At 33.8% G+C, this 15,389-nt stretch overlaps 1 protein-coding gene across 2 annotated transcripts in view; it reads left to right on the forward strand.

The window, feature by feature from the left end:
• Nucleotides 1–15,389, forward strand: part of LOC114330002 (ATP-binding cassette sub-family C member 4-like) — a 110,649-nt gene that overhangs the window by 15,594 nt on the left and 79,666 nt on the right. For both annotated transcript variants that reach the window (XM_050655866.1, XM_050655867.1), the window contains exons 2-3: nucleotides 2,627–2,872; nucleotides 9,853–10,060. In XM_050655866.1, coding sequence (XP_050511823.1) covers nucleotides 2,627–2,872; nucleotides 9,853–10,060 — 454 coding nt within the window. The remainder of the gene's footprint in view (nucleotides 1–2,626; nucleotides 2,873–9,852; nucleotides 10,061–15,389) is intronic.

Below are 15,389 nucleotides of genomic sequence, written 5' to 3' on the forward strand. Positions count from 1 at the left end.
CTAGAGAGATGTCTTTTGGAACACTAAACAGATCTTGCTAAACTTCTGTGGTCACGCCGAATCTAGCACTCTTTCTCTCTGCGCAATTTGACATAAATTCCTTAAAACTTGACTGTGCGGCATCTCTCATCTCCTGTTGGAGGACTCGGGTTTCTTCTGTTCTGTTTGAGCCAGCATATAGTACAAGACAATTTATGTGAATAACTTTTGATTTACCGTCTGGCAACTTCTTTATTCTGTATATTACGTCATTTATTTTCTTCTTAACTTCATACGGACCTTCCCATTGTCTTTGCAGTTTAGGACACAAGTCTCTACGACGTTGTGGATTATAAAGCCAGACAAGATCACCTACTTCGAAGCTTTCATTCTTGCATCGAGAATCATATTGATCTTTTATTCTGTCACTGGCGATCTGGACGTGTTGGCAGGCAAGTTCATGAATGTTTTTCATTCGTAACTTCAGGCGATCGACGTATTTTTCGCCCGCAACATGTTCCTCGGAAGGTCTGCAGTCAAACTCTAGGTCGCAGGGAAACGAGCTTCACGACCCAACATCAGGCAGGTTGGTGTTTGACCTGTAGTTTCATTCACGGCTGAGCGGTAGGCCATCAGGAATAAATAAATATGCTGGTCCCAATCTCGCTGATGTTCAGATACAACTTTGGACAAGTGTTTACCCATCGTTCAGTTTATCCTCTCGACTATTCTATCTGATTGAGGATGAAGGGGTGTCTTTCTGGTCTTATTGACACCAATCAATTTACAAACGTTTTGAATAAGGGCTGACTCAAAGTTTCGCTCTTGGTCGGAGTGGATCTCCAAGAGAACACCAAATCGGCTGAAGAATTCTTCAACAAAAACCTCCGCAACGGTGGCAGCTTATTGATTTGGTAATGCATAGACCTCGGTCCATTTCGTTAAATAATCCATGGCTACCAGGATGTATTTATTTCCAGCATCGGTTTCTGGAAATGGACCTGCAATGTCGATTGCTACTCTTTCCATATTGGACTGCCAAAGTTGTACTGTCTCATGGGTGCTTTCTTTTTACCAACTGGACCATTACTGGATGCGCACAGTTCACATTTCCGGCACCATCTTCTTACATCATCTTTACAGTTCACCCAATAGAACCGTTCTCGAACCTTTTGCAGAGTCTTCGTAATACCAAAGTGTCCACCTGATGTACCGTCATGCAGCTTACGCAATACTTCTGACACATTACTTTTAGGTACAATCAACTGAAGCTTAGATTCTGTACCACCATCGTTCTCAAAGGTTCTGTACAGAAGATCATCTTTTAGTACCAGGCAATTCCATTGGTTCCAGTAGGCCTTGACTTCCGAAATACATGCACTAATGTTTTACCAACTAGGTCCGACGCATCCAATCCAATACTCTTTTTATACATGGATCATCTTCTTGGGCGTCTTGTAACTGTTGGGGCTGCCATTGCTCATTAACTACGGTGGCAACGGCGGATCCAGCAACCTTGCAAGGAGGGGGCAATGAAATAAAAATTTTCTCGTCACTCGCGTACGCATGATTCTTTTTCGGTATGGGTTGTTACTTTATTTTTCTTCATGCACAATGTCCTTTCAGAACGTTGGTTACTACCATAGCTATCTTAATTTTCTTCACTGCCACCCTAAATCGACCACAACGTGTTATTTCGTCCTGGACTGCGTTTGCCTTCTATTTTCACTTTAATAAATAATATTTGCATAATATTTTGTAGCAACCTATATTTGAAACTTCTCATTACATGTCCAAAATACTCCACTTTTCTCTTCTTGATGCCTTCTATAATCTCAGTAGTCTTGCTGAGACGTTCTAGTATTGTGGAGTTTCGAATCTTATTCACCCAAGATACTTTTAAAATTCTTGTATAGAACCACATTTCGAAAGCCTCAAGGCGATTTAGGTAAGTAGATAGACTTTATTCACAGTCCAAGTCTCGACACCATACAGTAAGACCGAGAACACGTACTTTGGAGAAGGAATTCTGTTTTATGTTTCATTCCGTTATTCAGTTGTCAACAGGACATAAAACTCACAATTTATTTTCAATCATAATTATCTCTTGCTTAAAAAAAGGCCACACCAGGCGAAGTCTCAAGGAGGGGGCAATTGACCCCATTGACCCCCCTTGGATCCGCGCCTGTACGGTGGTTCGTCTCACGGGGCAAAATCGTTCCTCTAATTTGGCACAGTGATTACAATTTGTAATCATATTCTTGTAATCGTTCTAAACATCTTGCCATCTGGCAATTCGTCAGATGACATCGGTAACTCGTCACAGTATATTGGTTGTAATACTGGTTAGATTCACAACAATTATTATATTTATAATAAATACTGATAATTTTATTTTTGTACACTCCATTAATTATATCTTGGAAGTATTTTGCAAATTACTAGAAACACCTTTTTTATCGTTTAGAGTTTTTTACACGTCCAAATTTTAATTAGTGTACTAATTAAATTGTTATAAAATTTGTAATGTTGACGTCTTTATTTTCTGGGAACAAAACACAATAATTTTTAATTATAAATAGAATAATTATACTGTTCGAATTCTACTTAGGACACTTTAATTATAAGTTTATGGTTTGTTTTTTAGATGGCTAGTAAAACTAGTTAAACAAGGAACAAAGAAACAACTGGAAATATCAGATTTGTATGAGCCATTAGATAAGGATAATTCCAAAACTTTAGGCGATTGTTTAGAGAGACACTGGAAGAACGAAATTTTAAAAAGCCAAATTAAGAAGACGAGCCCAAGTCTTTTAAAAGCCATAGTAAAAGCGTTTTATTTCGAATTTTTATTATATGGAATAGCCTGGTTTGTTTTAAATGTTTTGCTAAGGTGAGTATCTATGACAGATAGGCGCAATAGGCATATGATGTATCGATAAATAATTAAAAGAGAATAGTAACAATATTTAGAATATTATGTAGTTACGTTGGCATCAATGTGTTAATATCTAAAGCAGGGGTTCTGAGACTTGTAGTGTCTGCGATCTATACGAACCAGACATGCCGATACATCCCAATTGATGTCTCTGCCTCTCTGGAAAACTTGTACTGAGAACAAAGCCTCTCTCTTTGGGAACAATTTTAGGAGATGGCTCATGAGGCTCATCGTACGGTATTCTTCGCGTTTTTGGGCTCCTGGTTTTTTGGAAGTGCGTTACTTCCAACCCTCAGCCATTAGGTTGGTATTTTTCCAGAATTGTATATATTGTTGAGCATCTTTATGATTTTTGCTATTGATTCTTTGTTCATTAGTTTGAATAGTTCTGCTTGTATATTAGCGGTGTTATTGCAGAATAAACTTCCTGCTATAATACATTTTTCTAGATCAAAGGTGTTATTTCTATGGTCTTCAAACAGTTTCTCTAGGTATTCTTTCTACGTTCTTATTTTGCTCTATTCTCGAAGATGATGTTTCCTTAAAGAATCAGTTAGATTTCTTTTCTGTATCCGTCATAGTCCACCTATGATTTATTTAACTTTCCTATGTATTTTCCTATGTCTCAATTTCTTCGCATCTTTATATTTCTTCTTTTTACAGAAGTTCCGGGAGTTCCTAGCATCTCGGGACTTCTGTAATTCTTTCAAAATCCTAGAGTTTTGCGGAACATCTGAACATCACTTATCTAGAATATTTTAGAGGACGGACATTCGTTAAAATCTCACTATACAGGGTGTTTCATTAATAATTGTCCATATATTAACTGGAGAAACAACACAAAATACGAAGATTTAATCCAAAACACTTAAATAAAATGTGGTTCCTTACTGAGTTACAGGGTGTTTTATCTAAAAATTTAAAAACTATTTTTGCTCAGCATTTTAAAACTATTCGACGTATCCTTTTCATACTTAGCAAAAAGTGCGACTACTGTACACGTACACCCTACTAAATTATGATAAACAACCATTTCTAGGTACTACTAGAGGCGTACGACAGGGGATAGTGAATGATTGACCCTTCTCAAATTCTACGCCACTGGTGAAATTATTATTTTAGTACAATTTTAAGATTCTCCAATACTTTCTACGTAAATAACATACTCTTCATTGGTAACGATAAAGTCATTAGTTTTCGAGATATTTGAAGTTAAATATGAAACGGCACAGTTATTTTGATTAATTTATGATATGATTCATTATGATTAAAATTTAAAAATTATTTGTACCCAGTACTTTAAAATATTTGGCGTATCCTTATCATACTTGGCAGAAAATGTAGGCAGTGTACAGCCTACTAAATAAAGATAAATAAACGTTTCTAGCTACTACCAGAGGCGTACGACAGGGGATAGTGGCTGGTTGACCTTTCCCAAATTCTACGCCACTGAAGAAGTTGGTATTTTAGTGTATTTTTTTAATTTTTCAATACTTTCTATGTAAATAATACACTCTTCATTCGTAACGATAAAATTATTAGTTTTCGAGATATTTGAAATTAAAAATGAAGCGACACAATACATTAATCAAAATAACCGTGTCGTTTCATTTTTAACTTCAAAGATCTCGAAAACTAATGACGTTATCGTTACGAATGAGGAGTATATTATTTTCATGGAAAGTATTGGAAAATCCAAAAATTTAACTAAAATAGCAATTCCGCCAGTGGCGTAGAACTTGGAAAGGGTCAACCATTCACTTTCCCCCGTCATACGTCTCTGGTAATAGAGAGAAACGTTTGTTTAACATAATTTAGTAGTTTGTACAGTACCTATACTTCCTGCCAAGTATGAAAACGATACGTTGAATAGTTTTAAAATGCTGGGCAAAAATAATTTTTAAATTTTTAGATAAAACACCCTGTAACTCAGTAAGGAACCACATTTTATTAAAGTGTTTTAGGTTAAATCTTCGTATTTTGTGCTTAGGTTTCTCCAGTTACTATATGGACAATTATTAATGAAACAACCTGTATAAAAAGAAAGTTAGCTGTCGAATTAAACATTTTACAATTTTTCGTTTTGTATTTTGTATTTCCTGAGAAGAATAGTACGGATGTACATCAAATGAATTTTTCAGAGTCTTACTTCCCTAAAGTCCGAATAGATGTGATGACTTTTAACCTTTGTCGCGGAGATGGCACTTCAAGAAGAAGAAGATATTTGGTTTCTATTTTCTACTTTTAACTGTATATCTTGTTAAGTCAGAAATATAAAATTATAGTGCAGCCGATATGTGAAACAATTGTGCATTTAATGATAGAAGTATATAATTTGGAACACATATACTACACATAAAAAGGTTCAAATTTAGATATGAGGCCATCTTAGATTTTGCCTTTTACAAAAATGGCGGGCATTCAAAATGACGACTATACATATGTGACTAATAGCACGATAACTTTTGAACCAGTCTTCAGATTTCAACCAAATTTGGTATATAGGTTCTTTTTTTTATGTATAAGATGGAGGACTTGAACCGGAAGAATCGGTTTACCAGAAGTTGTGTTTTTCCTGGTTTTTTTTGTAAAAATATGGTGTTTTTTTTTCAATTCTTTCACCCTGCATGTATTAATTTTTCAAAAAGTTAATACCGCCATTGAAAAGAGTGTAAAAATATTTTTGAGGAAATATTATGAACTTTTTAGTTATGATAATTACCATTTAATAAATGCATAACTTATCTTCACATATACCTATGCGCGGCAGATTCGTGCAAATATTATAAGAATTATTGTGCATTTAATGGTAGAAGCATATAATTTGGACCACATATACTACACATACAAAGGTTCAAATTTAGATATGACGCCATCTCAGTTTTTGTTCCTTTTACAAAAATGGCGGGCATTCAAAATGGCGACTATGCATATGTGGCTAATAGCACGATAACTTTTGAACGAGAAGTCAGATTTCAACCAAATTTGGTATATAGATTCCCTTTTTGATGAATAAGGTCGAGGTCTTGAACCGAAATAATCGGTTTACCAGATGTTGTGTTTTAACTGATTTTTTATTTAAAAATATGTTGTTTTTTTTTTCAATTCTTTCACCCTGTATATATAAATTTTTCAAAAAGTTAATACAGCCATTGATAAGAGTGTAAAAATCTTTTTTTAAGAAATATTTTGAACTTTTTAGTTATGTTAATTACCATTTAATAAATGCATAACTTATGTTCACATGTACATATGGGCGGCAGATTCGTTTTGAATCTCCGCCATTTTTGTAAAAGACAAAATCTGAGATGACCTCATATCTTAATTAGAATCTTTGCATGTGTAGTATGTGTGGTCCAAATTATATGCTTCTAACATTAAATGTACAATAATAATACACCTACACATAGGTACCTACATGTGAAGATACGTTATGCATTTATTAAAAGGTAATTAATATAATTAAGAGTTCAAAATATTTCCTAAAAAATATTTTTACGCACTTTTCAACGCCGGTATTACCTTTTTGAAAAATTAATATATACAGGGTGAAAGAATTGAAAAGAAAAATAAACAACATATTTTTACAAAAAAATCAGGAAACTGATTGGCAACTGGCAACTTCTGGTAAACCAAGTCTTCCGATTCAAGAGCTCGATCTTATACATCAAAAAACGAACCTATATACCTATATACAATTTGGTTGAAATCTGACTTCTCGTTTAAAAGTTATCGTACTATTAGCCACATATGTATAGTCGCCATTTTGAATGCCCGCCATTTTTCTAAAAGACAAAATCTGAGATGGCCTCATATCTAAATTTGAACCTTTGTATCTGTAGTATATGTGATCCAAATTATATGCTTCTACCATTAAATGCACAATAATTCTTAGAGATGCATCAAGTCAAACTAGTTTGATTTTATTCAACAAACTTGACTTGACTTGAAAATCAAACTTTTTTTGTTAAAAAGTTTGACTTGACTTGATTTCGATATCTTTAGGTTTGACTTGAAATCAAACTTCTTCAAACAGTTTGAAGTTTGAATGTCATATTGGCAATGTGTTTATTTCCAATTCTAATTGAGAGCGTACGGATTTTGTTGTGACTTATTTGGATAGGTCTGAATCTGTATTCTGCTACTCCGCAAATTAGTTTGTAGTTCATATTTAGACGTCCATGTTTGGCTTGTTTATTACGTTCGTTTTGAAGTGTGTGGCTTTGGGAGATAATATCTGAATGTGGATATTTTTCGGTTCAGATAAAGTACCAGAACAAATTGAGTCTGATATTGAAGGTATTCCCACTGCAAAAATTAAGAGAAACAATCTCTAGTCGAAGCAGTATTAATTAAGAAAAATAAATATACTGATTTATTTGATGTTGCGGCAGGTAATTTCAAAACAATGAAAATTGCAAAGTGCATACATACTTCAATTATGTAAAAATAAAGAACAGCGATATAAAATCACAAACAGTGAACTAATTCTAAAGGACAGCGTTATGCATAACTCGACCAAGCGCCATTTCTTTAAAATCGAGATAACAGCGGATTCTTGTGACACATAGCTAAAACTATCTTGGAAAAATCCCTGTTATTGTCAAGTTAACGGTTACTAAGAAAAACAAAAATAAACCAATCGACATTCTGTCTATTAAGGGTTTTTAGTTTTTCATAACAAGACTATATTCATATCTGCCATTCTTAACTGCCATTCATAACTGCCATATATCCATAACTGCCATTCATAACAGTTTCGCAATTGTAGACTAAGCGCCGACTTTGGTCTGTTTATGCTAAACTAAGCGTTTGGTCAGAATAATAGTTTTGTCCCCATTAATGTACACATTAATTTTAACAAAAAATGATGGAATTTTTTTAAAGTGAAAATGTTATTGAAAAATACAATAATAATCTTTATAAAATCTTTTTTTTATGTCTAACGTGCTTTGTACTAAGAATATATATAGTATAGTTTAAGTCATAAAATGGACCTTTCGGGATTCTTCTATATTTTGAATTTTGAATGTTTATTAATCATTTCTGTACTAAGAGTATAAATCAATAGCCTGTTTTTCATGTATAAATACTGATTTTATTCCAACAGTACAACTTTTAATTTCAAAAGTCTGCTTTGTAAGGTACATGTCAACTTATACTGTTAGTACCTTCTGCTTTCACTTACGCAGCTTGACTTATACTTTTAGTACACACCAAATGTTGAGATTCTGGGGCATTTGTATTGAAAAAATGTAGATAATCCAAATTTGACCATAAAATTTTAAGGAATTAACATCCTTAAAAAGGGGTTGGTACGGAAACATATTTTTGAGGTTCTTTGTTTTCTTCCTTTTTAATTTTCCTGAACCTTTTTTTATGACTTTCGTTCTGTCGTTGAAGACGGTGCCGATGTTTATTGTTATCGGTTATAAAACCAGAAAATTATAACTGTTTTGAAATTACATGATTTTTAAAAATGAGTAGAGGGAAACAAATACTAAAATTATTGGAACTAAAGGATGATTTATATGGCACTCAATGTATTATTAAATTTCTTATCTTAATTGGCAACTGACATGTCTATCTCAATAAAAAAGTATATAAAAAAATAAAAAAAAAATAAAATACAGGATCCTTTGTAAAAGATATATTTAAAAGACCCTAATAATGGTTACATCACAAAACAAAACGTTTTCGGATTAACAAGTAATCCATCATCAGTGTCAAGCCAATAACATGCATGCGTGAGCTACCAAAAAGTTATGGGTAAAAACCCTTTAAAAGATATAGTTGACACTCAATTTTCAATATGTGAGGTTCATCCCTTTTATATCACATCCACGTGGGTTAGAGTCCTGTGTTGCCCTGGGTAATATCCAGGAATATTTGCAACATCTAACTATTTTAAACATAATATGTAGTATAATATAAGATCTTATACCTTTTAAAGGGTTTTTACCCATAACTTTTTGGTGGCTCACGCATGCATGTTATTGGGTTAACACTGATGATGGATTACTTGTTAATCCGAAAACGTTTTGTTTTGTGATGCAACCCTTATTAGGGTCTTTTAAAGATACCTTTTACGAAGGATCCTGTATTTTTGTGATTTATGGTATACAGCCAGCTACAGGAATTTTATTTTCCTCGTGGATTGTTAAAAAAGTATATCTACGAAATAAATTATTTTTCAAACTCTTTCAAACTAGTTTGACAAACAGTTTGAATTTTCAAACCTGTACGATTGACCAGTTTGACTTGACTTGAATTATTTGTCAGAAGGATTGACTTGAGTTTGACTTGAAATTAAGTCAAACTCAAGTCAAATTCAAACATTCAAGTCAAACTTGTGCAACTCTAATAATTCTTATAATATTTGCACGAATCTGCCGTACATAGGTACATTTGAAGATAAAATTTATGCATTTATTACATGGTAATTAACATAACTAAAAAGTTCAAAATATTTCCTAAAAAATATTTTTACGCTCTTTTCAATGCCGGTATTATCTTTTTGAAAAAATAATATACAAAGGGTGAAAGTATTGAAAAAACAACAACATATTTTTACAAAAAAATCAGGAAAAACACAACTTCTGTTAAACCGATTTTTACGGTTCAGGAGCTCGATCTTATAAATCAAAAAAAGAACCCATATGCCAAATTTGGTTGAAGTCGGACTTTCGTTTAAAAGTTATCGTGCTATTAGTCACATATGTATCGTCGCCATTTTGAATGCCCGCCATTCTTGTAAAAAGCAAAATCTGAGATGGCCTCATATCTAAATTTGAACCTTTATATGTGTAGTATATGTGTTCCAAATTATATGCTTCTATCATTAAATGCACAATTCTTATATTATTTGCTCGAATCTGCACTATTAACGATAAAAAATTATTTGAACCGATGGTAGTAATTTTTTTTTATTTTAGATGTTCCCAACCGATAATCTTATTTCATTTCATAGCTCTATTTTCTGGAGAAAACAGAGAGGAAAATCAAGGAGATATGTATATTTACGGCGGTCTCCTGATATTAGTTTCAGTCCTTTCCATATTTTTTATGCACCATTTACAAATTGGGTTAGCATCAATTGGCATGAGAGTCAGAGTTGCTTGTTCCTCACTGGTGTACCGAAAAGTAAGTAAGAGAATAATATAGAGTCTAAGGTAATAATCATAATTATGTATAAGGTGGAATTCAGTTTCAGACCATGAATGTTTTACAATTACCGAGCGACTGTTAAGGATTTCCAAAAAGCTAACATGAAAATGAATTATATATACAATAGCACTGCAGGCCTCAGGGGCCCATGGCTTGAAATTTCTCAACTGCCTTTCTCCACTTTACTCTGTCCAGGGCAGCTGTCTTCCAGTTTACAACGCCTGCTCTTTGTAGATCCTCTTTGGCTGCTTCCAGCCACTTTTTCCGCGGTCGACCCCTTCTTCTTCTTCCCTCACCTCTTAACAATATACTTTTCGCCCATCGGTCCCCTGACATCCTTTCCACATGTCCCAGCCAGCGAATTCTTCTGGTTTTAACCATATGGCTGATTACTGGCTTCCCAAACAGTTCTTGAACTTCCGCATTCGTCCGTCTTCTCCATTCATTCTCTCCCACTTTCACACCACCGAAAATATTTCTCAGCACACTTCGTTCTCATCTTTCTAATGCATTTTCTTCTCTCTTATTCAGAACCCAACATTCACTACTATACAGTACTGTAGGTTGTATCACCGTACTATATAACCGCAATTTTGCTGCTCTTGAGATAAGACTACTTTTTAAACTGACTACTGGACTACTGGAACTTCATCTCCTTTCTCTGTTACAGTGACCCCTAGGTATTCAAATTCTTTTATTTTCTCGAAACAATATTCTTTTCCATCGTTATCTATTCTAATTTTCAAAACCTGTTCTTCATTTAGTGTATCTCCCATTTCCATATATTTTGTTTTGTGTTCGTTAATTTTCAGACCGTACTGCTTAGCTTTTCTTTCAAAAAGGTTAAATACTCTTAGCAGTTCTCTTTTTGTTCTTGTTATCAATACTATGTCGTCTGAATATGCAAGTACCTGAGTTCTATCATGGATCGTACCTTGCGTTCTGATCCCGCTCTCCCTGAATATTGCCTCTAATACACAATTAAAAAGGACAGTTGATAGAGGGTCTTCCTGCTTCAAACCCCTTCGTACTTTGAACTTTTCTGAGAGGCTACCCTCCAGTGCTACTCGATTTTCTGTTCTCTCGAAAGTCATTTTCACCAGTTTGACCAACTTCTCCGGTATCCCCATTAACCGAAGTGCATGATAAAGACGTTTCCTTACGACTGTATCATATGGCTGCTTGAAGTCTATAAACAGGAGCTTCATATTTAGCTGTTGTTCGTAGGTACCGCTCTGTAACATCTTTAGTACGAAAATCTGATCGATGGTAGATCTTCCTTTCTTAAAACCACCTTGATATTCTCCTACCTGCACACTAATATATCTGTCTAATTTTTCTCTTATAACCTTGGCAAGGACTTTATAAATAACATCAAGCAAAGCGATACCTCTGTAACTTTCACATTGAGATTTATCTCCCTTTTTGAATATCGGGCATATTACAGCCTGAATCCATTGTCTCGGCATTTTTTTCTGATCCCATATCATCTTTAGTAGGCTACATATTCTCTTTTCTAATATTTTACCTCCATGTTTAATAATTTCTCCAGGGATGTCGCTGATACCCGCACTCTTGTTATTCTTTATGCTTCTTAAAACTTCCATTATTTCCTCGTCTGTCGGCGGCCCCACTACATCCTCTTGGTTGTAGTTTTCTTGTATGACTTCCATCTGAACCTCGTCATTACCTTCCTGGCTCTCATTTAGCAATTCCTCAAAACACTCTCTCCATCTATCCACTTTTCCTTCCTTGTCGCCTATTAAGTGCCCCTATTTGCTCCTGTAAAAGTTTTGTCCTCTTGAATACTGTTCTTTACTTCTTTTTGCTTCTTGGTAGAAATTTCTTATGTTCTTATTGATATAGTGTTGCTCAATATCTTCAAGCTTTTTACTCATGTGTTCCCGCTTTTTATATCTACACATTCTTTTTGTGTTTCTCCTCTCTTCTTCATATTTATTTCTATTTTTTTCACTTGGCTCATCTATCATTCTTTGTCGTGCCTGATTCCTTTTCTCTAACCTTTTTCTACAGTCATCATCGAACCATTCTTTTTCCTGTTTTCTACTTGCTTGTCCCAGGTGCTTACTTGCTGATTCCTTCAAAGATTCCTCAATTTCTGTCCACTCCGATTCTATATTGTCATGGTACTGCCTACCTCTAAGCTTGTCCGTAATTTCTGCTTCAAAGCTCTTTGCAATGTCCTCGTTGTTCAGTTTGGCAACATCCTATTTTTTTCGACTTTCCAATTGACCTCTCGGTTTCGGCATTCTTTCTCTTATTTTTGCTATCAACAGTATATGATCGGAATCCATATCAGCTCCTCGATAGCTTCGTATATCTGTTATTTGTTTCGCATGTTTAGCTTCAATCAAAATATGGTCAATTTGATTCCTTGTTTTTTGTGATTGAAAATGAATTAGTGACGAATAAATTCATATTCAAAATAATTAGATGTCAGTAAAATGCATAGAGTTAGTAGCTCTTAACATAAAGAAGACCAAATTTATGACAATTAGTAAAAAAACAATACTAACTGCTCAACTTACAATCAACGAACATAATATCGAAAGAGTCGAGCAATATACATATCTGGGCACCAATTTAAATAACCAATGGGACCACTCAACAGAAATTAAACAGCGAATAATAAAAGGAAAAGCAGCATACGTGAGAATGAGACCCAATTTCAAAAGTCGAGACACATCATTAAAAACAAGATACCGCCTGTTGAAATGCTACATATTCACAGTTCTGCTCTACGGGATGGAAGCGTGGATACTAACTGTTACATCGATGAATCGGCTCAAAGCTTTCGAAATGTGGTGTTATAGGCGCATCTTACGTATATCCTGGGTTGACCGAATTACTAATGTGGAAGTCCTGCGTAGAATGGAGAAAGAGTGTGAAATTCTCCTGACCATCAAAACTAAAAAATTAGAATATCTAGCACATATAATGAGAAATCAAGAACGGTACGGCCTTCTCCAACTGATTCTCCAAGGGAAGATAAATGATGAAAGAAGACCGGGAAGGCGACGCATTTCCTGGCTTCCGGAACGGATGGACACTTTAGGAAGAAGTAGAACGCAAAAAAATAATCCCATAACTTTCACTATGATTGAACATTGGCAACAAAGATCTTGCACAAAACAATGGCAAAAAATAATAATTAGTCTACTTAATAATCAAGAATTCAGTTTTACTGGTCTTAGCTACAATAATTTATTATCAGTGATTTCTTATCATTTTATTTGTATATCTACCAGTGGCGGCTTTAGACATTTGCCTTGGGAGGGGAAATTTGCCTTAGGGGAAAACTTCCAATGAAACACCAACCAAAAGACAAGAAAAAGATAAACTCAAACTACATAAAAGACATAAATAATCACTTATATGCATTAAGTTCCCTTACTTTTCCTAACTAGCATGTTTATTGGGTTGCATTTGTCTGTCTGTGGTTTAAATTTCATGTCAGTTAATATATTTTTATGTCTCAACAATTTTTTGTTATTTACCAATTTTCTCAACATTCAAACTGTAATATTATTTGTATCATCGGCATATTTTACCAGCTCAATATAGTTTAATCAGGTTAGACGAATAACAGGCCTAACCTTGCATTAGGAACTGCCCCAAATTTTCTGTTTCTAATATTTAAAGGGGGTCAATAGTAGTTTAAATTTAAAATCTCGACTGAATTGCGCCGTTGCGTTAGTCGCCATCTTGATTTTAAACGAGAACCGTTTGTGCTCAATATCCCCGCCATTTTCAATTTTTGGTCGAAAAGTATAACAACCGAAATTGTTGAAAATGTGATTTTCTATAATTGATATTGTAACAATTTTTTCGTCCGGTCGATATTTTCCGAGTTATTGCGGAAAATAGTGACAGTTAGAGCATAATTATTAAATTATCTCGTTTATTATTAGTTTTACGGCAAGAACGTACCCCTAAAAAAAGAGAGAGAGAATTAAATTCTACATAATTTTGATCTCTTTCATTTTTTTTTGCTAAGATTAATATTTAAGGTAGTACGTATGCGGTAATGGCGCAAGCGTAAGACCTGATTGATTGTATAGCAATGGTTTTTGTTCGGTATCTACGCCATTTTCAACTAAAATTGTTCCAAATATGATTTCCTACAATTTATTTTTTACAATTTTTTTCATGCGGTTGATATTTTCCGAGTTAAGTGGGAACATATTAAAAAGTGGTGGGGGGAGCATAATTATTGAATTGAATCTTGTTCCCGAACTGCCTCAAATTTTATAATTCTATCCTTTAGGGGAGATCAATAGTAGCACAAATTTAAAATCTCGACTGAATTAAGCGGTAGGAAAAGCGGTAGGAACTAAAAAAATTGTTGTAAATGCAATTTCCTACAATTTATTTTATGTGATCAATATTTTTCCAGTTAAGAGGGAAAATAATGGAAGCGGAGGGGAAGCATACTTATTATTGTATTATCTGATTTATTATTAACTTTATTAACATTACGACATAATTGTACATAAACAAAAATAAAGAAAATTATATTTTATACAATTTTTGAAACTTCCAATGAAACACCAACCAAACTAAGTACATAAAAGACATAAATAATAACTTATATGCATTAAGTTCACTTAATTTTATTAGCTAGCGGGTTTTATTGGTTGAATTTATATGTAGATATTTTAAGATTCATGTCAGCTAATATATTTTTTATATTTCAATAATATTTTTTAAATTTTGGACCCTGTTGGGGGAAATTTTTCCCATCCGCCCCCCTCCTAGACCCACCACTGGTTCTCTCGAAAAATTGTAGTAAATTGTAATTGCAACAATTTCAGTCCTTACACTTTTTGTCGAAAAGTTGAAAATGGCGGAGATATTGAACAAAAACGATTGCTATAAAATCACTCAGGTCTTACCCTCGCACGTTTACAACATCCGTACTACCTTAAATATTGATTTTATCAAAAAAATGAAAGAGATCAAAATTGTAAAAAATTTAATTCTGTTCATTTTTTGTATACATTTAAATTGGTTGTAAAACTAATAATAAACGAGATAATTCAATAGTTCAATAATTATGCTCTAACTGTCATTATTTCCCCCTCCCCCTTAACTCGGAAAATATCGGCCGCATGAAAAAAATTATAATAAACGAATTTGTTTTACGAATTTGTTTAATTATAATAAACGAATAATAAATGAATGGTTTTCAACAATTTCAGTTTCTACACTTTTTGTCGACAAGTTGAAAATGGCGGAGATATTGAGCAAAAACCGTTCTCGTTTAAAATCAAGATGGCGGCTA

This window comes from Diabrotica virgifera, chromosome 7 (assembly GCF_917563875.1).
Source record: "Diabrotica virgifera virgifera chromosome 7, PGI_DIABVI_V3a".
Taxonomy (NCBI): Eukaryota; Metazoa; Arthropoda; class Insecta; order Coleoptera; family Chrysomelidae; genus Diabrotica; species Diabrotica virgifera.